The sequence below is a fragment of the Fusarium tjaetaba genome, assembly GCF_013396195.1.
Source record: "Fusarium tjaetaba strain NRRL 66243 chromosome Unknown NRRL66243_c0000188, whole genome shotgun sequence".
Lineage (NCBI taxonomy): Eukaryota > Fungi > Ascomycota > Sordariomycetes > Hypocreales > Nectriaceae > Fusarium > Fusarium tjaetaba.
In genome coordinates, this window is record NW_023501384.1 from 240,359 (window position 1) to 266,946 (window position 26,588).

At 49.1% G+C, this 26,588-nt stretch overlaps 7 protein-coding genes across 7 annotated transcripts; 3 read left to right on the forward strand and 4 right to left on the reverse strand.

Moving 5' to 3' along the window:
- Positions 1 to 600: 600 nt before the first annotated feature.
- On the reverse strand, positions 601 to 15,372 carry FTJAE_8640 (midasin (AAA ATPase); the record flags this gene model as incomplete). The annotated part of the gene is made up of 1 exon (XM_037355478.1): positions 601 to 15,372. The coding sequence occupies one exon, from the start codon at positions 15,370 to 15,372 to the stop codon at positions 601 to 603; it is 14,772 nt and encodes a 4,923-aa protein (XP_037204357.1).
- Positions 15,373 to 16,060: 688 nt separating this feature from the next.
- Positions 16,061 to 16,693, forward strand: FTJAE_8641 (54S ribosomal L12 mitochondrial; the record flags this gene model as incomplete). The annotated part of the gene is made up of 2 exons (XM_037355479.1): positions 16,061 to 16,279; positions 16,367 to 16,693. 2 exons carry the CDS (start codon positions 16,061 to 16,063, stop codon positions 16,691 to 16,693), a joined length of 546 nt encoding a protein of 181 aa, XP_037204358.1.
- A 335-nt stretch (positions 16,694 to 17,028) lies between these two features.
- Positions 17,029 to 17,925, reverse strand: FTJAE_8642 (CTD kinase subunit gamma; the record flags this gene model as incomplete). Its single annotated transcript, XM_037355480.1, has 3 exons — positions 17,029 to 17,469; positions 17,541 to 17,717; positions 17,770 to 17,925. The coding sequence occupies 3 exons, from the start codon at positions 17,923 to 17,925 to the stop codon at positions 17,029 to 17,031; spliced, it is 774 nt and encodes a 257-aa protein (XP_037204359.1).
- A 1,134-nt stretch (positions 17,926 to 19,059) lies between these two features.
- On the forward strand, positions 19,060 to 20,207 carry FTJAE_8643 (pyrroline-5-carboxylate reductase; the record flags this gene model as incomplete). Its single annotated transcript, XM_037355481.1, has 2 exons — positions 19,060 to 19,138; positions 19,255 to 20,207. 2 exons carry the CDS (start codon positions 19,060 to 19,062, stop codon positions 20,205 to 20,207), a joined length of 1,032 nt encoding a protein of 343 aa, XP_037204360.1.
- Positions 20,208 to 20,740: 533 nt separating this feature from the next.
- On the reverse strand, positions 20,741 to 22,283 carry FTJAE_8644 (histone acetyltransferase type B catalytic subunit; the record flags this gene model as incomplete). Its single annotated transcript, XM_037355482.1, has 3 exons — positions 20,741 to 21,879; positions 21,930 to 22,211; positions 22,265 to 22,283. The coding sequence occupies 3 exons, from the start codon at positions 22,281 to 22,283 to the stop codon at positions 20,741 to 20,743; spliced, it is 1,440 nt and encodes a 479-aa protein (XP_037204361.1).
- A 490-nt stretch (positions 22,284 to 22,773) lies between these two features.
- Positions 22,774 to 24,928, forward strand: FTJAE_8645 (uncharacterized protein; the record flags this gene model as incomplete). Its single annotated transcript, XM_037355483.1, has 2 exons — positions 22,774 to 23,084; positions 23,137 to 24,928. The coding sequence occupies 2 exons, from the start codon at positions 22,774 to 22,776 to the stop codon at positions 24,926 to 24,928; spliced, it is 2,103 nt and encodes a 700-aa protein (XP_037204362.1).
- A 452-nt stretch (positions 24,929 to 25,380) lies between these two features.
- On the reverse strand, positions 25,381 to 26,500 carry FTJAE_8646 (uncharacterized protein; the record flags this gene model as incomplete). Its single annotated transcript, XM_037355484.1, has 3 exons — positions 25,381 to 25,625; positions 25,681 to 25,870; positions 25,919 to 26,500. 3 exons carry the CDS (start codon positions 26,498 to 26,500, stop codon positions 25,381 to 25,383), a joined length of 1,017 nt encoding a protein of 338 aa, XP_037204363.1.
- Between the last annotated feature and the right edge of the window lie 88 nt (positions 26,501 to 26,588).

Sequence of the window (26,588 nt, forward strand, 5' to 3'; positions counted from 1 at the left end):
CCAAGAGAATGAATGGCATAGAGGAACGTACAGATTAAGTCAGTTCCAGTCTATGGTGGTTAAGATCTCAATTCCAAGAAAAATAAAATAATAAAACCGGGATCTGAGACATTTGGAGGTGGTTGAGTTCGAAGAGGGTGACTGAGGTGAGGGACCTGACGGGATAGAAAGTTAGCCGCAGCGCGGGGGAACGGCAGTGGAAAGTGGGGGTGATCGACGGGCTGTCGTTCATAGGATAGGTTCGCAGTTTGACCCGCTGCACCCGCCCTAAGACAATGACCTCAGACCTCAAATACCATGGAGAGTCACTGACGATAATGTCAATTGTCTCTTATCATATCCATTGCATTCACAATTTGGTGCCCGGCAATAAATGACTTGTCTGAATAATCGAATCAAGCTAGGTACTAAACATCTCTAAAGTGAAGTAATTTTGTCCACAGCCTAGTCTAAACAATCAATGCTTGCCCCTGTTCTAAAAAGAATTATTACTGCTGCATCAGATTATGTACTCCCCGAACGCCAGTATATGCAACCATCTATCGCCTACCAACGCCTTTCCCCCAACCTAACTACCTATTCAGAAAAACCGTCTTTCTCCTAGGCGTTGACTTCAGCAAACCATGTTCGCAAGAGACCAGCCAGGGCGCTTGGTAGCTCTTCAAGATGATGGACGATCAGGTAGTACTGGAATGGGAACGTGTCCAAGTATCTTTCGATGACGACTTTGCTTTCTCCGCCGTCCCGAACAAACTTGGCCTCCTTCAGCTCAAGTACGCTGTCGCCCTTCTTCTTGCCCGTATCATCCATGATGATAAACACAATCATGATGCGTTCCTCCATCGCTTCCCGCAGCATTCGCCGGATGCCCTCGTGGGCTGATGAAGGCGTAAGGCCGTCAGAGAGAATCAGTGCCAGTTGCCAGAGATCCGAGTTGCTGCTGCCCTGTTGCCGTGCAAGTCTGAACGTTTCAATGGTCCGTTGGATGAGAAGTGCAATATCGGTACGATCTTGAGAAAAGTTAAACTTCTGCAATACCTTGGCTCCAGCATCTGCAGCAAAAGGCTCGGTTAAGCCATGGGCTGTGAAAACGTCACTTCCAAAGCCCATGACACCAACCTGGCCAGCTTCCAGCATGGTAAGAGATCGTGATACCATGACGAGAGACTCCATGGCCAGAGTACCTGATGATGTTTCACCCATACTCTTACTATCATCCACACAAAGCAGTATCTGGTAGGTGCGTTTGGTCGGGATGCTGCGTCGCATCCAGATCTTGTCCCGCTTATAGCTCGACGCAATGTAAGGGATGATGCGTTTGATGTTGAGTCGTTTTCCGGTACGGAAAGCTCCCGAGAGTTTGGTCGATTGTGAAGGTGTAAGGATAAGCCGGAGTTGGGATGTCAAAGCCAGAGAGAGTGAATGTGTTTTGGTCTGGAATTCAGTCCACTGTTGCATCGACTCGCCGAAATCTCGGAGTGGCCTTTCTTCATCCGAGATGTGAGTTGAAGAGAGCTGAGTCGATGTCTCCTGAATCTCGACCTCATCTTCTTGTTCATCCAATTGCGCCTCCTGATCTGAAGGACTGAACTCACGGTCATAGTTGCCTTGGCGTGTCTTGACCCCTGAGCGGGTTTCGTCCTGATCATTATCTGCATCTTGCTTACTGGCATCCGGCACCTCTCCTGGGTCAGCCGTGTCCATCTTATCGGGATCTTCCTCGGTCTCTTCTTTATCATCGTCCATAAGGCGGCTTGTAGGATCTTGCCTCTCCTCATCGATAGCCATGGACTCGTCGATGGGCTGTACTTGCTCATCATCCGCAGTTCCCATGGCCTGAGTGTCTGTAGCAGTCTCATCGTCCTGTAAGTGCTGGAATTCCTTACGGCCTTGATCGGCGCTCGGGTCTTGTGGTGCGTTTTGTTCATTGGTGTCTGAAGACTCAGCGTCTTTGATGTCTTCCTGCTGTCGATGCCAGCGTTCAAGTGCATCGCCGAGCTTCTTGAAAGGATCACTGCGTGCCGAATCCGCCTTTTCCTGTTCCTGTTCGGCCCTGTCCATAATCTCCTTTGACTGCGAAGTTGATCCCTTGTTCCCTGCGCTTGTGTCCTGATCCGCAGCTCCCTCTCCCATCTCGCCATCCTCCTGCTGGGCAGCGTTGCTTTGGAAGTTATCGTCGACATCCATTGAATCAGCGTTCTGATCCTGGCCAGAGCTCTTGACATCGCTTGGTGCAGCGTTGTCGGTATCAGCTGTAGCGTTATCTTGAGGCGGTTGATTCTGATCTGTAGCATCCTCCTGATCCTTGTCCTTTTCCTCTTCCTCAGGCTTGGCCTCCTCGTCGACTTCATCCTTGCCACCGGCCTTTTCTTCTGGCATCTCTTCGTCTTCCTGGATTTTGGTCTCCTCTCCAGCCTCTTCTTGAAGCTGGGCTTGGGCCGCAGCGTCATCTGATCCATCTTCCTCCTCGTTATTCATCTCCTGGTCCTCTCCCTCCTTCTTCTCTTCTTCGATATCTGAAAGACCATCCAAGTCATCGCTATCTGACGCCGATTCATGATCGTCATCGAGATCCAACTCCATATCCTCAGGAAGCGCCAGTGTATCATTCTCTTGGGTAGTTTGATCTTGCTTGTTCATTTCCTCCTGGGTTTTGACTTCTTCTTCTTCGGCACCAGCTTCCTCTCCCTCTGCGTCTTGTTCACCAGAGTCGTCAACATCTGGCTGCTCCTCACCCTCTTGTTTCTTTGCATCTTCATCTGCTGCCATTTGCTCGTCGTCCTTCTTCTGGCCCTTGGCCTTCTCACCCTGCTGGTCTTTATCGGCCTTTTCTTCGTCCTCTCCATCCCACATCTTCTCGTCAACGGCAGTGGGATCTAGGTCATCGACCTCTCCAGCTTCTTCATCCATATCGTTCTCCTCCTCTTCGTCTCCATTCTTCGACCCCGTATCATCATCATCGGCCCCATCGACACTGCCCATGTCTCCTTCAAGCTCTTCATCAGCCATATCCACCGCATCTTTTTCGTCTTCCATTTCACCATTCTCCTCCTTGTTGGCTTCTTGGGCAAGCTCGGACAAGTCCTCATCAGGCTGGATGTCCTTGCTGATGTCTTCGGCCCCTTCACCATCACCAAGGCCAGTTCCAGACTCGACTTTACCAGATTCGCCAGAAGTTTCATCAGATTTTTCTTGTGGTGTACAAAACCCTTGAGAGGAAATTTGAGTGAACGTCTTGGTCATGTTATAGGACATATGTGCTATGGCACTGTGGATGTCGACAACCTGCATCAAGGTCTGCTGAGCGAAATGAACATACTCATTCAGGACAGGATATGCGATCGTCATGAGACTCATCGCCGCTTGGCTGAGATTCGGTTCTTCGAGATGAATATGTTTCAACATCTTGATACAGCTGGCCACGCTCCTCTCAATCTCGGCAGTACGAAGCTTTGTAAAGAGATTTACGAAACTGTTAGCGTGGCCGATGAGCCAAGCAGGTTCGGCCTCTCTATAATCAGTTCCCTTTGCAGCTTTCTTCACGCTCTCAATTGCGACCAGGATTTTGTCGCAAAGTGTCGAGAGAGAATTTGCAAAAGTGGTGATTTCCATGTCATCGGATGTAAGGCTAGGTTCGGCTTCTTTTGTAATCTTGGTCCAGCCAACAATCTGGAGTAGAATAAAGGAGAGTTCCGGCTGTTCGCTATTCAATTCTTCGAGGTCGGCGCGGAAACTAGCCAATTCACTCGACAAATTTGCCTCAGCACGAGCAGCTGCTTCGGAAGACACACCATCTGGAAGCTGGCCTAATCCAGCATTCAGAGCATGGAGAGATTCGAATCGCCCATGCCACGACTTCAGCTGTTCTATCGCCGCCGTGTGCTTCGTTTCCCCCAACTTCCCATGGATTTCAATCAAACGAATGGCATGCTGGAGAATCTGAACAAGCCAAGGGAGAAGACGTTTCCAGTCAGAGACTGCTGTCTTGCGGATGAGCAATCCATGCTCATGGGAAAGTCCAAGGCGGCTGAATTGTTTTATGGATTGTTCGAGAAGGGATAAGGAGGAGGCACCAGATGTGATGGAATATCTCTGAGTCAGTAAAAGGTTGAGCATTCCTTCAACAAATCCAGCACTTCTCGCAACCTCGGCACTGGTAAGATCCTCAGAGTGGTCTCGAGAAGCAGCCCTGACCTTGGGGATTAGATCGAGAATCTTGTGCAAGTGATAGTCCATGGATTCAGTAGAATTGTCTGAAGGAAGTTGCACAGGCTGTATTGACGACAGCACAACTGATAGTGATGCCTGCTCCGCAAGCTTGTCCTGTCCTAGGTTGTGCTTGAAACCCATTTGCCGAAGATCGCGTAAGGTATCTGCAAACAGTTTCCTCTTTCTTGTCTTCAGATGCTTGACTTGGTCCTTGTTCTCATCGGTCAAAAACGGCGGTGTCTCTTTGCGAAGTTCCGCCATTGAGTCGCTCAGGCTAGAGACGTAGTCATCAACAATTTGAGGTACCTGACTTGTCATCTCTGGATTGTCTGAGATCTTTCGCATGACAGAAACAGTTTTAGAGACGTTGGCAAGGCGCTTGTGGCCATCGGTCCACCCTGGCAGAGCGCTGTTAAGCTTAGAAAGCACGTCCGCAGGAACGTCCATAATAGGAGACTTATTTCCTACATAATTTGCGTGGTGGACGTCTTGATCAGGTAAACCTTGTTCAATAATTTGTTTTGCTTCCTGACCAAGAACACCGCGGAACTTTCTGATAATTCGGAAGAGTTTCTGGTGAGACTTGCGAGCACTTTCCCGGAGTGCATTGATATTTGTGTCTTTCCAGCTAGCCATTAGCAGTACGTCCTTCATCTTCTTCTCGATGGGAAGGCGTCCTTTGCAGATAGTTTCATCCATAATCTTCTCATAGCGTGAATAGTACTGGATGAAGTTGGACAACGCATGCAGAATAAGTTGAAGTACTGGGTAATCTTCAGTCAATAGCTTGAGATGGCTCTGAAGCTGACGCAGCAATGCCAAACGAGCTCCATATTGCCCAATTATTGCTGTCGAGAAGTACATCTCCAGACTTGAGATGAGAGAAGAAGCGTATTCCTCCAACTCGTCGGTAACCTCGACCAAAGACAGAGGCACAGCGATAACAACTTGATAAGCAACGAACCACCAAGAGTAGGCATCATCTTGACACTTCTTCTGTTCCATATCAAAGAGATTGGCCCAAGTTGAGAGTTCCAATCGTCGCCAGCGGATGACCGTATCCGTAAGCAGGTTATGAAGAGTAAGAACACCATATATTTTACTAGCCCAGCCGCCGAATTGCCATTCGTATACGTGGCTGTGGAGGTATTCAACCTTGGGAAGAATCTTAGCCAAAGGTTCGGTATGAACAAGTTCGAGGACCTGTTCGCAAGCATGAATGACATCAGCCAAGGGCTGCATATGTCCGATTTCGTCGACCATTTGGAGCTCCCGGAACCGAGACTTTATTTTGTGCATGAGGACAACGAGCTGGCGGGCTTCAGGAACGTTGGCATCTGTGTAGAAGTTGTAGGATTTGTCCACGGTGGATGATACAAGAGAATCAAGCTTGTCATTCAGGAAAAACATGGTTCCGGCCAACATCTTGCTTGTCAGGCTACGATCAATGTTCTTGTGGTCGATGGTTTCTGAAGTAATCCTGTCTCCCACAGATTTGCAGGCATCCTTTAAAGCCGTAGTAAATTGCGGCGGGTTGAGGAAAAGGCTCTTGTGAATTTCAGCCACTCGAAGCGACTGATCCCGGACTTCGTCCGGCTTCTTGTTGGTTGGGACATCTGCGGCTTCGTCTTCGTCGAAAGTCGGGAACAGCTCATTGAACTCCTCAGCATCAACTTGCTCCTCATCTTCCAAAGAACCTCGAAAGCGATACAGGCTCCCCTTGGCGGTTTGTTCTTTGCGGTCAGCTTCGAGTCGCTTAGTCCATTCGTCGAACAAATTGTGGAAACTTCTGAACACCATCTCGCGGGCTTGTTGTTCAATATTGTCGATGCCTTCAATGCTAGCAACCATTGACATGTAGTTGAGAAACTCAAATGTTCTGGACGAAAATTGCCCATCCACTTGATTCCACATACTACCACCAAGGAAAGGAGTAACCTCGAGAAGCTGGTAAGAAGCAGGTGCCAGGTTACGGGCTGAAGCAGCGTCACAAAGGGAGAGCCCTATCATGAGGCATCGAAGCAGGTTCGACGTAGGCCGAGTCATGTCTTGATATGCCTCAAACCGAGAAGAAAGTCGATCCAAGAGTCTTAGAACATTTTCCTTGACAAGCTGCAACTCCTCGGTTGCTCGGGCCGGATCTTTGTCGAGAATCTCAAGTGCCGCGGATAATGTAGGACCCGTGACTGCTTTTAGAACGTTTGAGAATTCAGCGTGGATGCGGTTGAGCTCTGATTGATCTGGTCTGTAGATAGCGCGGACCTCTTCAGGAAGAGGGCCCAAGGCAGCAGACTCTGCTTCAAGCAATCGAATGCGTTCATTCGTGTCTTGTCCAGTAAAATGCTTCTCAAATGTCCTCAGCGAGTCTGCTTCCATATTGAGGGCAGTATGCATCTCTTGAAGGAATTCGCGCTCCATCTTGGGTCGACTTTGCGGATCAAAAACGCGATCCGGAACGTACAGCTTGACGGCTCCGATGCTGAAATGAATCCATGCAAAAGCTGAGAGTTGGGCCTCTCGTTGAATATCGTATTGTAGAGTTGTAAGAGCCTTGAGAGCCGGGATGAGATGCTCGACTGCAATTTCGCGAAAGTGTTCTGTCTCGATCCGGGGCGCCAGATCATCGAAAGCACGAGAGCTGCGGGCAAGGTCTTGGGAAGCCAGCTGGGCGGCCTCAATGACAGCATCCTTGAGACTCTGGTTATGGGCGCCGAATACTTCGAGCACAAGCTGAGACAGAACATTGTTGAGCCGTGTTAGGGGGTTTGCCACCACATCCGCACTCAGTTTCATGATTTGTCGTCCAGCGATTGGAAGCTCGGCTTCAAGAAGAGCCAACGAGCCAAGATTGACAGATCCTAGGTTTTGCAGCTTATCCCAGAGACAAGAAACAAATTTGCCATCCCAAGAGAATTTGTTCTGGTAGACCAGGTTCTCCACCGATTGAAGAAGCGCGGCTTGGAGATTAGAGCTGGCCAACATCATCCCTGCCTGTGTAGGTATATCGGACAACACTTGAAGCTCTGTGTCACCCGAGGGCAGAGATTTGAGCATTGAAACCTGGCGGAGCGCTTCAAACTCGTCCATCATAAAAGGCTTACGTTCAACCTCGTCGACCCCGATCCGACTTTCCAGGGACTGGATTTCAGTAGCAAGGTCCTGTAGGAGGCTGTCGACATTAGGAGCGTCCTCACGAAGAATTGCAGAGGCCTTTTCCAGCGTAGCCATAGCTTTTGTGAGATCGGAAATTGATGCTCCAGCCTTCCATCGCAATGAATCGAATCTTGAGCCTAGTTTCTCGAGTTCTATTTCGCGATCCAGGATCATCTTTGTAGGCAAAGGAGTGGGTCTGAAAATGTGCCAAAGCAACTCCATGCTTAGACCAGTTGATAATTTAAAACCAGCTGTAAAGTCTTTGCCCAGCCGCTCGATTAGCAGAGAGATGAATTCTTTTTCTTGAGACCCAGTCGATGTATCCAAATGTTTCTGAAGGAAGTTTGCACCTTGAGCAAGGTGTGCTTGAAATTTTGCTTCGTCAAAGTCGGATTCAATACCAAGGCGGATGGTCCTCTTGAGATAGCACACAATGCCCCTCAAAACGCGGACTCGCTCCGTCCATTTTTCGAGAGACTCAAATTTGAAGCCGAGCCATTCCTTTGCCGTGTTGATTACAAACAGTAAGAAGGAAGCCAGCTTGACGGTAGCATCTTTGGACACGGCAGCGACGCGGTCACTTATCAGTGATCTTTGGAGTCGGTTGAGAGCAGTCAACTTGTCGACCTGAGCCTGACATCGCTGGTCCTCAATTGAATTCTGCAGACGATTGAGTTCATGATAAAACTCCAAGCATGCACCAAGCCATCGTGCTTGGTCTGGTGCAGATAAAAGCTGGGAGATAGGGAAGTTGTTAAGAGGATGCAACGGTTGCGCAGGTTTGAGTCCCTCAGGGATGGGCAAAGAGCTATATATATGAGAAATCCCATTGACACCATCAGCCCCATTACTCGAATTCAGGAATCCGAGCAATTCGGTCACTGCAAAGCTTAATGCCCTGCTGTGAGTGTCATGGTTAGCTAGAGTGCCCGTAAACCGAGGCAGAAGAGGCAAATCAGCAATCGAGAGTGTCTCGAGAGCCCGCTCGATGACCTCAACAGATCCCCCAGTGTTGAAAATAGTATCGGAAATCTGGTGGGAAGTGTTGTATCTTTGAAGGCTACTATCCACACTCACAACACGATGGTAAGATCGGTCAAGGGATGGTGGTGGTGTGTGAATGTGAATTTCGACAGCGCGATTTCTCATCGCACGAGAGAGCTCGCCGTAGCGTGGGTCCATCGTCAAAAAGATCCTGAAGTCTGGATGAGGGCGTACGACTCTTGGCTCTCCACCGGGACCGCAATGCTCATTGATACTCAGAAATCCATTCGGTTCAAGGAGAGAATTCAATCGATCCAGTACTGAGGCGTTACACATGTTCGCGTTGTCAAGAACCAACCATTGACCTAACTGTAGGGCCTTGACGATAACGCCATCTAACCATTCGAAACGGGGATTCTCTAGCACTAAAGAATGCTGGAGGGGGTTAAGCGCCTTCGATAATACAATTGCCACCTCAGAGTCTGCAGGTACACTGCCAAGTAGGTGTTTTACAGAGGTGGTTATCGGAGGGAGGGAGTCAACGCCGCCAGTAAATCCATCGAGCAAATGAAGTAGATGAAGGGCTTCGATTGGAATATCATCAGGCACGGCCGACATGATAGTATTCTGAAGATCCCGCCGAAGGGCCCGGAGTGCCGCGTTGACCTCCCGGAGAGGGTCCGCCTGCTCAAAGCCACCGACAAGATCCATCGTGTCGATGTCAGCGTTCATTGGAAATACCACAAGTGACTTTCCAGCCAAAGCCGCAACATGTTCCAGAAGAACGGTTTTACCATAGCCTGACGGACTGCTCAAGATACAGGGAATATTCTGTTTGACGCAAATCATGATTGACTCAAGCTCAGACAGCCGAGGGACAATATCAATATTGGGCAGTCGTTCTGGCTGCGAATGGGGGTGTCTGTCAAGTAATGCCAAACCGACTTGTCCAAACAATGGACTGATATCATGATGCAAGCTATGTTGTCTTGGCAAAGACCCAGAGATGAGAGTAAAGAGGTCGTTGACCTCCTTACGATCTCGCTCCGTTCTAAAACGCTGTCGCACAATAATATCGAGGAAGTCATCAGCGTAGGCGTTCTGAAGCAGTGGATCAGACGAGTCTAGAAGTTTTAACCAGCGAAGCACATCACGCAAGTTGAACTCCCAAGGGCTCCCTTGACTTCCGAATGACTTCTCAACTGCAAGCTTATGATCCAGCTGAGACACAAATTGGATAAGTTGGCTGATCACTGATGGAGAGATCTTGGGGTGGTTGTGTGCTGCGATCAAGTTCAGATCATCGTCCGAGAAGACGTCAGCGTATACAACGATAAAACGATTAACGAAGGAGGCGGGCAATCCTTTTCGACCACCGCCTTGATGGTGAGGGTTTTGGGCTGCGAATAGGCGGAAATCTGGGTGGCGTTTGAATACTTGGTCTAGCTCGGAGATGTAAACTTCACCTCGATGATCGAGGCAGGCGTTCAACCCTTCCAGGACAGACTGAGATGCAAGATTCATTTCATCCAAGAGTACCCATTCACCCTTCTGCATAGCCTGCAGGAACGGCGCGTCTCTCCAAGCAAAATTACCAGCTTCTGCTCCTTCGACTGGGACATCTGTACCAAACAGATCCATCAAATCGGTTTGGTCAGACAGATTGATTCTGGTCAATGGCTGCCCACATGCCTGAGAAAGAGCGGCAACCAGAGTCGTCTTTCCTACACCAGGGCTGCCTTCGAGAAGAATTGGTTTCTGCATTTGCAGTGCACGAAGAACTCGCATAGCGTTCAGACGAGTGGTGGGTGCATGAAACGCGAAACCAGGATCAGCGACGCCTGCGGAAGCACGGGGTATGCTGAAGTGCCCGATTGTCAGAGAACTACCATCCATGGAGAGCTCCGGATGAGTTTCGTAAACACCAGACACATCCTTGCCGATGAGTTCGCTTAGCTTGTCAAGGCACTTCTGGCGCTGCTGACCCAGAGACTTGGGATCGGTGGCTAGAAGAGCAGAAGGGTTTGCACCTATGCTATCAATAAAGATTGTAGAGGCACCATGGACCAATGAAACAACAGGCTCGTCGGACTGAAAAGTATTAATAAATTGTACCCAGACGAGAATTTCTCTCACGGAGAATGGTGCTGAGGCCATAGATCTGAAGGTGTCGCCGAACCAAGCAGCGAATTTGACCACAATTTCCACCAGTTGCTTAGAGTCGCCATGAAGCTTTGTCTTAACAATCTCATAGATATCCTCGGTCTGAGACAAGGCCGGAACCCAGATCTCGGTGAATCGGTTTCGTAGCGCGGGCGACAGTTCCTTCTTTCCGAAGTCGCCGCCAGGATTCATAGTAGCGAAGAACTGAAAGCCATGTGCTCCGACTACATAAGAGTTGTCTATGCCCTTCTCGGCCAAAAGAAGTGTCCTCGAGGGCTCGAGTACAGAGTTCAGACGCTCCAGTACTGAGTCATCAGCCAAGGAAATTTCATCCAGGAGGAAGAAATGGCCTTCTCGCATGGCCTCAACCAAGCTTCCGTCAGCCCATTCGAACAGAGCCTTGCTTCGCGTCTCATTTGCAGTGATGCGTTCTTTGACCTCCTGAGAAATTTCGCTGGTGACTGAAGGATCCAGTGCTTTGTAACGATCGAGGCAATCTTCTACGGAGCCAGAGACATCCAAACCGAGGCTTTGCAGCACCCACTTCAAATCGGCATCCAAAGCATCGACAATAGCTCCACGATTACGGACAGGTCTTTGTGAACCAATCAAATCACCCGTCTCAGTATTCTGGTGAGCGTTGACAATATGAAGCTCCTTCCTCAATGCCTCCGCAAGCAATTGAACAACTGTTGTCTTTCCACAGCCTGTCTCACCAACTAGAAGGACGGGCTCATTGTTGCGCAACGCCCGAGAGACAAGGACGTAGAGTCGGCGCATCGCATGCGTCCATATCACGCCTTGACTGTTGGGTTCGCTGGTGAAGTGTTTCAGTTCAGGGGCCACTGTAGCGGAATACAGGTCTTGGGGATTGATATTCACTTTAAAGACCTTTTCGATGACCTCCTTGACTGCGATACGCTCCTCTTCATTACGGACTCTTTCGGCCAATAGCATAAATCCATGAGCAGCAATCTCCTCGCGGGTATCGGCCTCTCGCAATGCCCAGCGAAACAAATCACGAAGTGTTGCAAAACTGTCCTTCTGCTCGAATAATCGACTGGTTTGGCGAAGCCTGGATAGTTCCTTGTAGACATTGACAATTCTGCGGCAATCCGGAGGAGAGGTGTTGCGGCTTCGTTGCTGGAGGATAAACTCCAACTCATCTTCAGGAATATCATCAAAGTGTAATTCCAAGAATCGATTACGGAACGCTCTTGAGAGCACCTTTCTTCCGCCATAAAGACCAGGGGGGTTTTGAGTAGCAAACAAGATGAAGTTCTCGTGAGGTTTGACAATTTCTTGTGTTTCGGGGATCAGAAGTTCTCGGTTGTCGTCCAGAAGACGATTCAGGGCCTCGAGGACATCAGTCGGTGCTAAATTCAGCTCATCGAGTACGATCCAGTGACCTTGGCGCATTGCTTGAACCAGAATACCTTCTTGGAAACTGAGCTTGCCATCAGAACCCGAGATATAGGTGCCCAGGTATTCTTGAAGATCGGTGTGTTCGTGGTTGTTGATTCGCACGAACTTGTTACCAGTGAAGTTTGCGAGGTACTCGATCATACTCGTCTTTCCGGCAGAAGTAGGGCCTTGAATCAGTATGGGGAAACGTCTTGTAGAAGTGGCTCGGACAAGGTTCAGAAGATTGCGTTCAACGTAAGGGGTAATGATATAGTCTTCACGCTCAATAGGAGTTTCGCTGCCCTGGAACAGCCAGTACTGTCTGTCTCTGTTCTTATTCTTGAAACGAACATATTGCTTTCCGTCATTTGGGTGTTTCGGGGCCTGTGAAAGTAAAGACTGGGGGTTTCCATGCTTCTCGAAAAGGTGGTGCGATATTAGGGGAACAAGCATCTTTTCGGACTCTCGGTCAAGGAGAGTAAGGAAGCCCATTGAGAAACCCTCATACAAAGCCCTTCTAACACCATAGTAGGGAGCGATAGTGTTCACATAGCTGAGAACTCGTGTGAGGGTCCGAAGACTGAAATGAGGTACTTCGTTCGCGCCATCGACTAATCGTTTTTCTTCGGCCAGTCGCTTGGTGTTGATATATAGACGGGCAATATCATCTGCCGCTTGATCATTCTTGCTGTTGCTACTTCCCAGGTATGTCCTGATGATTGTGAGAAGATCCTTCAGGTCTTTATCAGGACTGGAAACATAGACTTCAGTAAATCTGGAGCGAATGCCCACTGGGAGGTCGCGTTTTCCAATATCGGTCGCAGGATTCATCGCACCGAAAATGCGGAAGTTCGGGTGTGCTTCAATTTTCTCAATCTCGCCAGTTTCGGAGAGTAAAATGGATGGTCTCTCGTCAGGTCCAGTCAGGAGATCCGCGATGCTCTCAAGCGTGTCAGGCGACGCGAGATTTATCTCATCAAGAAGAACCCAGTCACCGTTACGCACGGCCTTGACTAAATTTCCCTCCATGAAAGAGAAAGCAAAACTTCCAGAACCTCCAGAGATCTGCACATCAAACTGCTCAAGATTACGAGCAAACATATCCCATCTTGGACGTAGGTCAAGCAGGGTTTGGAGCTTTGACTGGGTCTTTCGACGTTTTGTCGGTTGCTCGTCACCATTCCTGGTCTCTGCTTGTTCAGTATGAACTCTTTCGAGCTCTTTGACGATCTTGTTGAACATTTTGGGAGCTTCCTTCCACAGCTTTGACACCCTTGACCACTGCCCCTTGGCAAAACACTTGCCAACTTGTTCAAGATACTTCTGGTTCTTTGAAGCGGAAATACCTGTTGCCGAGAAAAGATCTTCAAACTCTTCCTTCAGGGGCATCGCCAAGGTCCGAGTATTGACTGGCTTGAAGCCACCCAGAAGATCACCGACTTCACTCTGCTGGGACAAGTTGACAGCAATAAGCTTATGGCCCAAAGACTCAGCCAATTGCTGTACTACAGTTGTTTTGCCGATACCAGTTTCTCCGACAAGGAGGACAGGTTCATTGAGCTTGACCGCTACAGCAATCTGTTCCAACAGCTTCTTGGCGTGCGCTGTGCTAGCGAAGGGTCGTTTAGATTTCTGAATTCGGTTCGATTGCTTCTTCTTCCGTAACACAGCACGTCCAATGCTGAACTGGTTATCACTCTCGTTCAGATTGGGTATGTGTGTAGTGAAGTAGTGCTCTGCTAATTCCCTGGGTAATTGCATCTCCTCAGCAATCGCAACAATGAGCTGCCTGCCAATTTCAGGATCGGGGCAGCTTCCAACAAAGCAATCAACAGCTTCCAAGAACATCTGATCGCTCGTTGTCTTGGTGATTGGCTCTTCTCCCGTCTTTGATCCAGCAGCGACCAAGCATTCGCGCAACCTTCGGCACCATTTGAGCAGATCTCGCAATGTCACTTGACGGTCCATAATATTTCGGCCTCGAGCTAAAGCGCCAGGCGTGGAGCCAAGGCGACACAAACGAGCATACACTGCCAGAATGCTAGGGATGAACTTTCGCAAGATGGGGTACGTCTGACCCACAACATCCTCAAGTTCAGAGGCTGCGAGGGCTTGTGTACTCAGACTCTGCCAGAAACGAATGCCAACCAGACTTGGCAGATTCTCTCGGCCATTCATCCCCCTAGACGTTCGCACAGTTGCAAAAAGTCGGAAAGTGCTGGCTGCTCGTATTCTTTCGCCTCGGCTTGGGATGAGTAGTTCCTTTCTTTCGATCAGGGGTAGCAGCGTGCTCAAGACCTCAGTCGGTGCCCGATCAAGGTCTTCCACCAATACCCATCGGCCTTCCTTCACGGCTGTTGTCAGCACACCGGGCCTCCATTGAAAACTACCGGGCTTCGAGTCAGTCGAGTATAGTCCAATAAGCATTTTCGCGTCCGTTTGTTCATTAAGGTGCAATGTGACCATGTTAGAATACATGCCGAGTTGCTTGGCGATTTCGTGAACAAGGGCCGTCTTTCCAACGCCAGGAAGACCATATAACATGACCGGATCAGATTCGCGGAGCAAAGTCGCCAATCGCTCCAGATTTGAGACGGTTGTGGGGGTAAGGACAAGGCTGGAGGGTTCCCCGGTTGGACCTAGGGGTCTGGGCAGAATAACGTTGCCATAACACACAACGTAGGGAGTGAGGGTCTGCGTGAGCGGAGAATCATCTGTTGCGGCCTCGTGAGCGGCCTGCACTTCTTCGCGCAGGGCCAGAAAAGACTTCACTCGAGACTGCTCGTACAGCGAAAGGAATCCATAATCGATCGATCGACCGTCGAAGTCTGCGAGGATGGCCTCGCTCTTGCCAATATGTTCCTGGATAAGAGATTCAAGCTTCCAATCGGAACCATGGAGGAGTTGGATAAAAATTCGAGTCGCAAGATAACGCACAGCTCTGCTCTCATGCTTAAACAAGGTCTGCATCAAGGCAGCGGATGTCAATGGGCCAAAATTGTGCGAATCGAAACTGATTAATCTCCAAACGACAAGGAGACTCTGTAAGAGGATCTCTCCATCCTGTTCCATGGCATTTTGGTCTAACCGTAAGGGTGGGAGTCGGAGAGAGGGTGAGTTCGTCGTTTGTTCGGGAGTAGAGGATGCGTATTCAATAAATGTTGAAAGGTAAGGAGCAAAGGGTAGAATTCGAGCTAACGCTGAGTATATTCGTATGCGCTGTTGTCCATTTCCGGGGTTGAGGATCCATCGAGCACAAACGTCTGGGAAAAGATGCTCGAAATGCGCAAAGATACGCTCCGTAAGTGGCGGGCAAAGAGCCGCCTCTGCAACAGCATCTAGCAGTTTCGTCGAGGACGGGTCTTGAATAATGGCCAGTATTTCTGCTGGCAGATGTTCCAATACAATCGCATCCGCAAGGAGCGACCTCCTCTGCCGCGAGACATCAATCATTGCCATGATTGTGGTCTCTGTCGACGAAATTTCGGCTGTTGATGGTTTGTGGTGCTTCCAAGCTTAAACCTGAGAACTGCTCTCTTGAACTTTTTTTTTCGTTATCTTATCACTCACGAATAGGTTAGTACGCTAATCTGTTTTAGTTCTTAACCTGTAGGACTCTGTATGTGGATTGAATTTACACTTGATTCAAGAATCAATCCACCTGAACGTCAATTATTCTTGATATATTTGCAGTAAAAATTGGTATTCTGAGAAGAAGTGCATTGTGTCTTTCCGAGATTGCTCGTAATTTATCGACATATAATTCCGTCGATCCTCTCGCCTAGGCACTTATCTCGCCTATATCCTTCCACGGATGCTAACGTCCTTTGCTTTCCAGGCGGGGTCAATCAATAGCATTGCAACAGCCACATCATATCGTTTGATCATATATACTTGACCATTTATAACATTTACTTCTTCCATGCCCAAACCTATGCAAGTTTCGAAAATGGGCACAGTCGGATGGAATGCTTCAATCCAAGGATGCAATGGTTCGATGTAAGTGAGGGCCCAATTATACACGTGATACAGCCGCTAGCCCGCCAAACCATCGAGACAGCTCGAAAATCTTCAAGACGCTTCCTCAGACGCCCGCCCGCGACGACTCTTTGAATTGAGCAATCCTCAGTCAACCGCAATCACAAAAATGGCCATGTCTTGTCGGTACGCCGCCCAGAGCTGTGCTCGCCACCTCCGATCCGCTCGCGCTACCCGGGCACCCACACAGCTTGTCAGAGTCTCAGCTGCCTCGAGGAGATGGAACTCAACCGATGCCGCTCCCGCCAACCCCAAGATCGAAGCCATTGTCGATCAGATCAGCCAGCTTACTCTCTTGGAGACTGCTGACCTTGTTTCAAGCCTCAAGGTTAGTAAGGATAATAATTCGGCTTCAATTGAACCTTGGAGGGGTTATTTTGTTCCCGTATAATTGTTAACTGGAACCTTTCAATAGACCAAGCTCAACATTCCCGATATGCCCATAGGCGGCTTCGCTGCTGCTGCTCCCGCTGCTGCTCCCGCCGCCGCCGAAGAAGCTGAGGAGGCTGCTCCTGCTGCCGCCGAGAAGACGCTCTTCACTCTCAAGTTGCAAGGATTCGATGCCCCATCCAAGGCCAAGGTTATCAAGGAGATCAAGAACATGCTCGGTCTGAGCTTGGTGGATAGCAAGAAGTTCGTCGAGAGTGCGCCCAAGATGATGAAGGAGAACGTCCCGAAAGAAGATGCTGAGAAGATTATTGCCGCCATGAAGGAGCTGGGCGCCACTGTGGTTATGGAGTAAAATTGTTGGATCTCTGGGGCACAACGACTGGCGACTTGGCACGATAGATGGCTGGATTGCATGTGTAAAAACATCTGTACTAGTATCTAACAATATGTACCCTTAGAAAGGCTCATTCAGTGGTGGGTTCTTTTTAATTATGATATCATATTGAACAAATGTATTGTTCATCTACATGCGACCTGAATTCTCATGGCAGGTCGATCTGAAACTTCGCTACTCTAGCCAGCCATGCCGAAAACAACGGGTATCAATACTTTTCTCTCAATCCCAATGCGAGCCCAGGACCGAACGCCAACCAATATCCATAAAAATGCAAGATGATTCGGTTCCATTTAGTGACGGTTGCCGTTCGCTGCTCCATGATTATGCTGGCAATTAGACTGTATCTCCATCTCTTTGTGAAAGTCATCCAGCTCTTCGGTCAGCAGACGGTCGTCGTCTTCTCCAAAGTCACTCGTTTCCTCCCACAGTCTGTCCATCTCAGCATTCTCGACTTTGGGGACTGCCCAAATGCTTTCACGCTCACGCTTGTGGCGCTCGCGGTCCTCCTCAATTCGTTGCTCAATTTGACGTTTGTCAAGCTGGTGTGACGTGCTCCGTCGACCTGCTTTAGGTATGGTTTGTGAGGGGGGCATGTCTGTCATATCGGCATCTCCATTTGGTGAAGCTAGGCCTAGGTCTTCGACATTTGTCTCACGTTCTTTGATGACATCTTCGATCTGACTGACTGCTTGCGACTCCAGGTACCCTTTCCCTTGAAGACCCTGCAACACCTGCACCGACATGTGAGCGACAGGTTCTAGAACAAATCTGGGGTTGCGCCATGATGCGGGGATCAACTCACCTTTCGGACCACTTTGACGTTGGCAGCACCTGACCCATCATCCGGGGCAACAGCATCGACGACACGGATAATATCCCGTTGCATCATCCGAATGTAGTCGGGATGTCCGTCGCGTTGCGCCATATCTAGGAAATGCTCGATAAAGTACATGATATTGGCACGTATGTTCATATTGTTCTGCTATCTTGTGTCAATGCCGAGTCCGCTGAGATGAAATGGTCCGACTTACCCGTTCAAGCTGTTCCAGGATGCACGAATGCAAGTCCTCGTCCATATCTCTGAATCTAAGCGCATACTGTGCTGCTTTCTGAGCAGATGAAACTGACGCGTTGAGATGTTGAAGCTGGGAGGTGAAGCGCATTCGCACTTCAAATGGGTCGGCCATGTTGAGAACGTTGTGAGTTGGTTATGCAGAGTGGAAATTCTCAAAATAATTTACCATCAAAAGACCGGATAAGTTGAAACACAAACCACGGTTTGAGGGTATTAGAGCCAAGGCAGAGATAGGGAGAGAGAACAACAAAAGGCTCTGGTATAAAGTAGCTATAGTGAGTCTGAATTGTTTAGCTGAATTAGGTGGTAGGTGAGAAGCCCGGATAATTTGTCGATGAGGTTGATAGTGGGTCTACAAGGGGAAAGGAATTGTGCCACGCTGTGGCCGTGCGAAGAAGCGACTTTTGATATGAAACCGGCGGGAATAACCAGGTCTCACCGTTCCCGCAGCATTTCTTTTTCTTTTCCAGCTTCATCCCTCCTCCACACGAAAGGAATCGATCCGGCCCGGACAGGCCGAAGGTGTAACGCATGAGTCTAACCATAAGAGGGTTCCGGTGAAGACTTGTCTCGTGAAAGGGCTTCTGGTGAAGCCCTGAAGCATGCTCAGGGGCGTCAGATTCACGAATTACCTCACTTCACAGGGGTTCACTTACACGGCCCAGGCTAGACTTTGAACTTGTCTGGAAGAAGTCGGAACCCAACGGGAGGGTACTGAATGGTTCCTATCTCCTGACATGGTGAGACTTTGCCTGTGGTAATTTGCTTCGTCACTTTTCTCGGTGAATAGCACCCTTTTGGAGGGCTTGTACATAGAAGTATCAACGGGCGTGAGTCTCAAGCTTACCCCTTATTTTTGACGTATTCCGTTTTTGCTTCGTCTTGACCGTGTGGCCAGGATGCGCATTGGGCAGCAAAAGCACTTTCCTTTACGTTACCCGGTAAAGTTCAGTCTTTTGCGCGCATTTGCTTCTCAGTAAACTGGCAATAGTATTTGTTTATAAGTAGAATTTTCCCACATAAGTATGCTCTGTTCCTCCATTTCCCCAGGCTTTTTTTTCCCTTCCCGTTTTTAATTATCCTTCTTATTTTCGGTCCCGTTTTCCCCCATTGCTTCCTCCACTTTACCACTTGGGCCCCGTCCTTGACTCAGGTAGCAAGCATCTCCTCTATGCCAAAGTTTTCCCCTCCATATAAAACTTTTGAATAACAAGTGGTTTTTCCCTTTCATCGACTGCAAAACATCATGTCTCCCAACACAATGGCTCTCACGCCTTATGGCTCAAACGGCAGCACAGACCTCACCATGGCTGTTCTTGGTTGTGGTAAGTCGAAAGAAATACTCGTCGTACCAGATGCAGATCGTCGTTCTTTTGAGGGCGATGCCATAAACTTCTGCGGGTGTTTTATTGTACAGTTTTCATCTGCTAACAAATCCAAGGAACCATGGGAGTTGCTATTCTCAGTGGTATCTTAAACTCACTCGCTGAGATGCAAGGACCTAAGCCTCTCCAGTCCCTCCCCAGATCAGGAACCTCAACTCCTGGCGACGAGGTGCCTGAACGACTACCTTCACGCTTCGTTGCCAGTGTTGCTACTGCCGCAGGCGCTAAACGCGTCAAGGGCGCTCTCTGGGAGCATTCCTCCATTCTCAAGGTTGTCCATAACGACAACATTGGTGCCGTTCAGCAGGCTGAGGTTGTTCTGCTAACTTGCAAGCCATGGATGGTTAAAGAGATCCTGAGCGAGCCTGGCATTTCAAAAGCTCTGCACGGCAAACTTCTAATCAGCGTTTGTGCTGGTATCACAGTCGAGGACATTGAAATCGCTCTCCACGGCGCTGTCCCGTCCAAGGATCCAGAAGAGGATGGTCGATGCCGCATTGTCCGGGCCATGTGCAATACAGCTGCCGTGATCCGTGAATCGATGACTGTTATTGCTTCCCCTAGTTCTCCCCTCGACCATGCCACCGAGAGCCTCGTTACATGGATCTTCAGGCGCATTGGTGACGTTGTCTACCTTCCTACACGACATATGGATGCCTCGACAGCTCTGTGTGCTTCAGGTCCCGCTTTCTTCGCCCTGGTGCTGGAAGCTGCCATCGATGGCGCTGTTGCTATGGGCATTCCCCGTGCCGATGCTCAGCGCATGGCTACTCAGTCTATGAGGGGCACTGCTGGCCTTGTCCAAAATGGCGAGCATCCTGCTCTTCTTCGGGAGAAGGTTTGCACATCCGGTGGCTGCACCATTGGAGGTGTCTTGGTTCTTGAGGAGGGCAGAGTCCGTGGCTCCGTCTCGAGAGCTGTACGTGAGGCCGCTGTTGTGGCCGGTCAGATTGGAAAGGGGGCTGACGGTGTAAATGGCACCAGATTTCCCGGTGCACGCTATGAATGAATGGATCATGGCCACGATGACCGGCCAGGTCTTCCCAGAAAGCCCTGGCAACCATCATATTCATGTTCCCCACCTATCTCAGACCGTGAAGTAGTATCGGACTTCCAATGACTAGAATCAGCCTACGAACCGAAAACAGAGCCTAAAGAGGTCGAGGATTTGTCAGACCAAGCCAAAGGCTCGGGGAACTCCTTGCTATAGCAAGGTCTTCCTATGGTATATGACTGACTAATAAGGATACGGTATGGGAAAGAAGACAAAATCCTAGTATGGTCTTCTATCTTAGACTCTATAGGACCTCAGCATTTCTCGCTGCAGACCTTTGGGAGTTAATTATTCTCGCCTCGGTAAATATGGTCGGCTTGTTTGTTTGCGTGGCGTGGCGTGGCATGGCATAGTCTAGGTTTCACTGCATATAGGTGTAATGGTTTGATTTATACACAAGATAGTACATTTTCCTTCGTCCATTATTCCCAACGCCCAGATCATCCGTTCATTCGGTTAAGCGTCAAGAAATTAAAATACATAAACACCTAAGAATCCTCAACGCGAGCTTTCTTGCTACCAGGATCCTGTTCGGTCTCCTCTGCACCTAGCTTTCGCTTGCCATTCGCTACTGATTGGCTTTGAGAGTGCTTCGCTGAACGTTCCAAGGCAGCGAGGATACGCGCATACTCTAGTCCAACACCCTGCAGAGTATCATCAAGCTTGTCAACGCGCTCATGAGGTTCGATTTGAGATAGGACATCTTTGTTGTGACGGTACAGTCGCTGTTTAACAATCAAGCTCCAGATCTTGCTCTGGAGCTTGTCGGCCTGTGTAGCTTCTGGCTTGTCTCCATCAATGTCCATTGTCGGCCGTACTGATTTGGGAAGTTGAGACATGAGATGCATTTCTAGGACTCGACCGAACTGGCGAGGTGCAATCTTAGCCTGAAGTCGGATAGTCTCAAGCTTGTCATTGCCAACAATCAGTTTTGGCAGAGTTCCCTTCTTAGGAAGGGTAACGCTCGTATCAAGCCGCAGGTCATTGAAGTCGGGCATCGTGCGGAGGAATTGCAAATCACAGATGTCTCGCAAGTCATCGAAGGCTTCGTTTGGATCCTCCACAGTGAACTCATACGTCTGTGGAATCTTATGGTAGTGCTCGAAGATGGTCTTGTAGAGTCGTGCTCCGTTACCTTTGCCCTGGAAAGGGGGCAAAATAACGAATTGAGATAGTCTTGTTCGGGAGGGTAACTCGGCGAGGTCCACCTCACCATTTGGCAGCTCCCACTCATCGCTTCGAGGCGACGCTGGGGGCGTGGGCGGTTGGAAATAGTAAAATCGGTAGATGGTTGAGTAGCCTACAAACACATATGAGGTCTTGTCCGCCACCTTTCGCTTCTGGTAAAGGGCAAAGAAAGTCCATCGATCGGCATCAGAGAGATCAAGCTCTGTGGAGTCCATCTCTGGATCTTGGCCGATATAAGTGCCGCCTTCGATGAAAAGAGGAACAAATATCTGTAGGCGGCTGTTGAGTTGCTGGATAGCTGGATCGGCGAGATTTCCACGCCAAATTTCGTACTCGCCATCAGGACTATCGAAGGTCGCATGGAGGGTTCCAGGCGGTACCCAGTTATCGCCAATTAGCTTGGAGCTCTCTTCGAAATCGCTTCCTGTGACAAAGGCGACTAGGTGCTGTTAGTATTGCTTGTTGCGCGCTCAAGGAAGGGCAACATACTTTTAGGCAAATGATTGCCTTCTTTAAGAACAGCAGCCACATCAGTAGGCTCAGGGCCTCCATCAAGGTTGAATTTCTTGTTGTAGGATGTCTTCAGGTGCGGTCGCATATCGTTCGCGCGAAACCGCAGGCTGACCTTGAGATCTTTGTATCCAAAGATCTGTTCTTCCTCGCCGAAAATGGAGTATGTGTGTCGAGGGTTAAATGTAGCCAGATGTTGAAGGCCAGATTCGGAGGGAGACACCAGGCTGATATGAATCGCCTCGTTGGCGTTGGCAAGCCCTTAATAAATGTCAGTATTTGGGAAATCAAGCCGTGACAGACGCCAGACTTACACTCTTCGATGTTTGCCATTTTTTCTGCTTGCTCTTGAGGAAAGTGAGAGTAAATCACCGATCAGAAACACAATGCGACCTGGCGCAACGAAGTCCTGAAAAAGATAGAACCCAAGTCGCGATGCGCTCGAGTTGTGAATGGTTGTCGTTGTCTGGGTGAAGGGGTCCACCGAAACGCGACTTTACGCGATTCAATTAAATCCATGCGCCTGACGGGAGTGAGCCAAGGAAATACTTGTACGTACCAGGACGCCAACACCAGTCAGTCTTCGCGCCCAATTTTCCAGGCCAATCTACCCCCAAAACTGCGTGTGTGCCGTATAGAGAAAATGACGTAAGGGACAGCCAGTACCTACTAATGTACGTACACCCAGGCTAAGTCTACCCCTGGCTATCGCATGTCACTCACTCAAGTCTCAGTCAATCAAACCAAACCATCTTTAGAACTCGGACTTTCGCTTCAACCTTATCCTTACAAATTTGTGCGCCATGCGCTTCGACTCTTTGAAATGTTACACATAACAAGCAGTTCGTCTCCGGTTGGCTCTGCCATCTTCTCGTGCATCGCTTTAGTTGTCATATCCCTCGTCGTTCTCCTTATTTTACGATACTATCTCCCGTTACGGACGACACCAGCCTTTTATCTCATTCCCATCTTCTTCGCCTTATGGCTACCAACGATTGTCGTGATCCTCGTTCCGGTCGATCTTGCCTCGAGCGCAGTTACTGGCGATGAAGACTCAAGGGGCATATGGCTCCCTGAGCGAGTCCTACTCGTTTCATGGCGCATTTCGTATTGGTTGACATTCGCATTGACATGGTATGATTATTTGGTGTACTGCATCGTGCTGGAGGCTAATCAGCATATACAGGTTTATTCTTCCAATCCTTGCCGAATACTCCGACTCTGGATATCGAGAGCCATACGACAAGTTCATGTACTCTGTTCGTAGCAATGCCCAGTTTCACGCCATCGTCTTGGGTTTTGGTTTTGTAGGGCTCATTTACTATGTCATCTCCTCCGGCTTCTCCTTCAAGGTCGACGTTATTAAGGGTACTATTATGGCTCTCGCATACTGTTGGGGATTAATTCTCGCCATCTATCTCATGGGTCACGGCTTGGTGTCGATACCTAGACGACTCATGCGCGGCGCAAGCATCAGCGGACGACTGCGACGACTCCAGAGCAAGGCTCCCAAGGTTTACGAAGAAATGGAGGACTCGATTGCCAAACTTGAGGATATTGAGGTTCAGGTTGCGGAGCTTGGCCGACGCAAGACAGGAAGCGCAAACACATACCGAGACTGGATAGAAGAACTGCAAGAGATGGCCAATCTTCCCGAGTCGCAACCCCGAGGCACCCGGTTTGGTTCCAGCGCCGATAACAATATTATTCCACATGTCATCACCGAAAAGTATCTCGCCGATCTCACTAGGAAGTATGTGCGCGCCAGACACGCTCGATCTCGATATGTCAATGCTTGGAGTGACCTCGTTCAAGAAGCTGCTGAAACACAAGCGATCCTGGACTCGGCAGCATCGAAAAAGCTCGAGTTTGGTGAGGTGTCACCTCATGCAACCTTTTGGGAAAAGACCGCCATCCTGACGCCATATACTCGATATCTCTACTATTACCAAATCTTGCCTTATGCTCAAGTCCTTCTCGGTTTATTCTTGGCAGCAGCGTCGGCTTGTATTGTCTGGTCCGAGGTCGTCAAGTTTGCATTCCCCAAGCTTTCTATCATCAGGCTAACTGTGGTTCATCATTGGGTTGGCGATAAGCCTGAAGTCGGTTTCGCTGGACAGGCCATCTCGTCATTCTGGATCTGCTACATGTGTGCCGCGGCACTCATTTCAATGACCGAGGTCAAAGTCTGGCGAGGTCGAGCCCTCGTTCGACGAAACACCGCTCATGAGTCCGCTTTTTGGTATGCAATGCAGGTGGCCAAACTGACTATTCCTATCTCTTACAACTTCATCACCTTCCTTTCGAGCCAAGTCTACAACAAGACTGTGTTTTATCACTTTCTCGGACAACTCATCGACTTTACACCATTGGGTCGTTATTTTGACGACCTGTTCCCTGTAGTCGTACTATTCCCTGTCTTTGCTACTCTTTTTGGCATTTACGGTCGGGTCAGACGAATATTTGTTGGTATGGATGTGATGGACGACGAAGAGGAGAATGGCACCACTTATGGTACTGGCTCCTGGCGTGAAGGCCGAGATCTCATCTCTCGTGAACTAGGTGGGAACACCCTCTTTCATCGCAGAGAAGATGCACTTGCTAGAATAGGGGCTGCTGGAACACTTGGTGGCAGATCTGCTCCAATTTTGTCTATACCATCCGCCCATGGCGCCGCTTCTTCACCAGCTCGGTCTCCAGCTCGAGCTCCAGCTGCGAATGCCCGCCGTGGCCCAGAACATCGCTATGGTGCAAATTGGAACGACGAGCCACCCGAAGACGATAACCTCTTTACCATCATCGGTCACCGTATGAAAAACACCATGGATGGTATCGAAGCCCCTAAATGGTTTAACGATATCAAGAAACCAAAGTGGATGGGTGGCGACGATGATACTGCAGGTGCTGGATCATCGAACTCGGCACCTGATTTCCGTAGATGGTTTGGTGGTTCTAGCGAAGGCCAGATTCGTATCTAGCCACACACATCATTTCTATACATGGGCGGCGCAAGGTCTTTCGGGGAAAAGCGAGGACTCTTTGATTTAGTACTGTCCTATCTTCCTTACCAGAGTCGGTATTGATAAACCGTCGTGGAGTTGAAGGACTGATTGGGGTTTGATTGACATGTTCATGAGTGAGTCGTTTCTTATATTTTATAATTCGGACAGACTCGAGGAAACGGACTCGGTGCTACCTGGATATCATGGAGACAGCTATTGATACCGTCATCAGACGCTCACATTTTAACGTATCGTATTTTTGTACGCAAATATATATCTAATGCATCGTATTCGTCAAAACTTTGAAGTGAAGTCGTCCATATCATCACAAATGGCGTCAATGTGTTCATGAGTCGTAAATCGCGTGGTAAACCCAGAATTTCCACAATATCATCAAATCTCCGAGCAATATCTTCCCTTCCTCCACCTCATGGCTTCGGGGGTGGGCTGACAGTGTTCCAGGTATTGGCTTTACTCATTGTCCGCTTCCTAAGGGCAAACATGATCTCCTTTTCCATCTTGTCGATATTCTTCTCCAGGTCTGCGTCGTCCTTTTTGTGCTGCTCTTGGCGGCGTTTGTCAATGAAGGTCCAGGCACCGACTATCAGCGCCGTTACAGGAACCGTTATGGCAAAGTATACCCAAAGCTCAACAGAAATGACAGGGTCGGCATCTGCGTCAGCGGATTAGCAACGCCAATAGATAGATAATGGAGAACCATAGCAAACCTTTTCCAAAGTCGAAGAATGTCATGCTGAAAACGGATGCGAGATATGTTCCAGGTAAAAATAGGGCACCCATGAGCGATAATGTCTTCATAGCCGTACTGTCTCGCTTGCTAGCATGGGCTATTCGCCTCTGCTCTCCTGCAATTTCAAGATTCAGTCTTGCTTCACGCTGTGACATGATGTTGTAGAGCTATCCAGAAATCAGTAACAGCATGCGATAAGTTTGAGGGTGACTGACCGCTTCCCGCTGAACCTTGAGTCTCTCGAGAGTTGTATGAATGTAGTTCTCCAAGCCCTTGAGCTTGACTTTGTAAAAGTCCAAACGAGATGCCATACTTCGATGCAATTTTTGAATCTCCTTACGGTGCTTTCTTTCGGCTTCGTTTTGCTCCTCGGCCGCAGGAGCCAGTGTCATCCAAGCAAAACGGAAGGTCTCCATGGCCTTTTCCATCTCTTTGACCAGTGCTTCATATGCTTGAGGTCGTTTCCACATGACATTGCCATGACACTCAACCAGATCACGACTTAGACCGTCGATATCGATGAATCCGTTTTGAAAGTACTGTTCCTGCTCCTCAACTTCATTGCGCAAACTCACGGCATTTTCGAGACGGCGAAGCCAGTGCCGAGCCTTTCGCTGTTTCTCGTCGTTTTCGGGGGATAGATCATACGTGAGGATGATGATGGGGAGTAACATGGGGTGTCCAACTTGGTAGGCACATGCTTTGAGATGAGTCAAGGACTTTTCAACTTCTGAGCTGGGAGTGCCTTTGATAAAGCCGGTGGTGACCCCGGTTTTGAGGGAGTGTGAGAGAAGCATCTCCCAGCCTCGTGTTCTCCCTTTCTTGAGAACATCTGATTTACGGTGGACAATTTCTGGTAAGATGTCAGGTGGTCAAGTTCAGGAG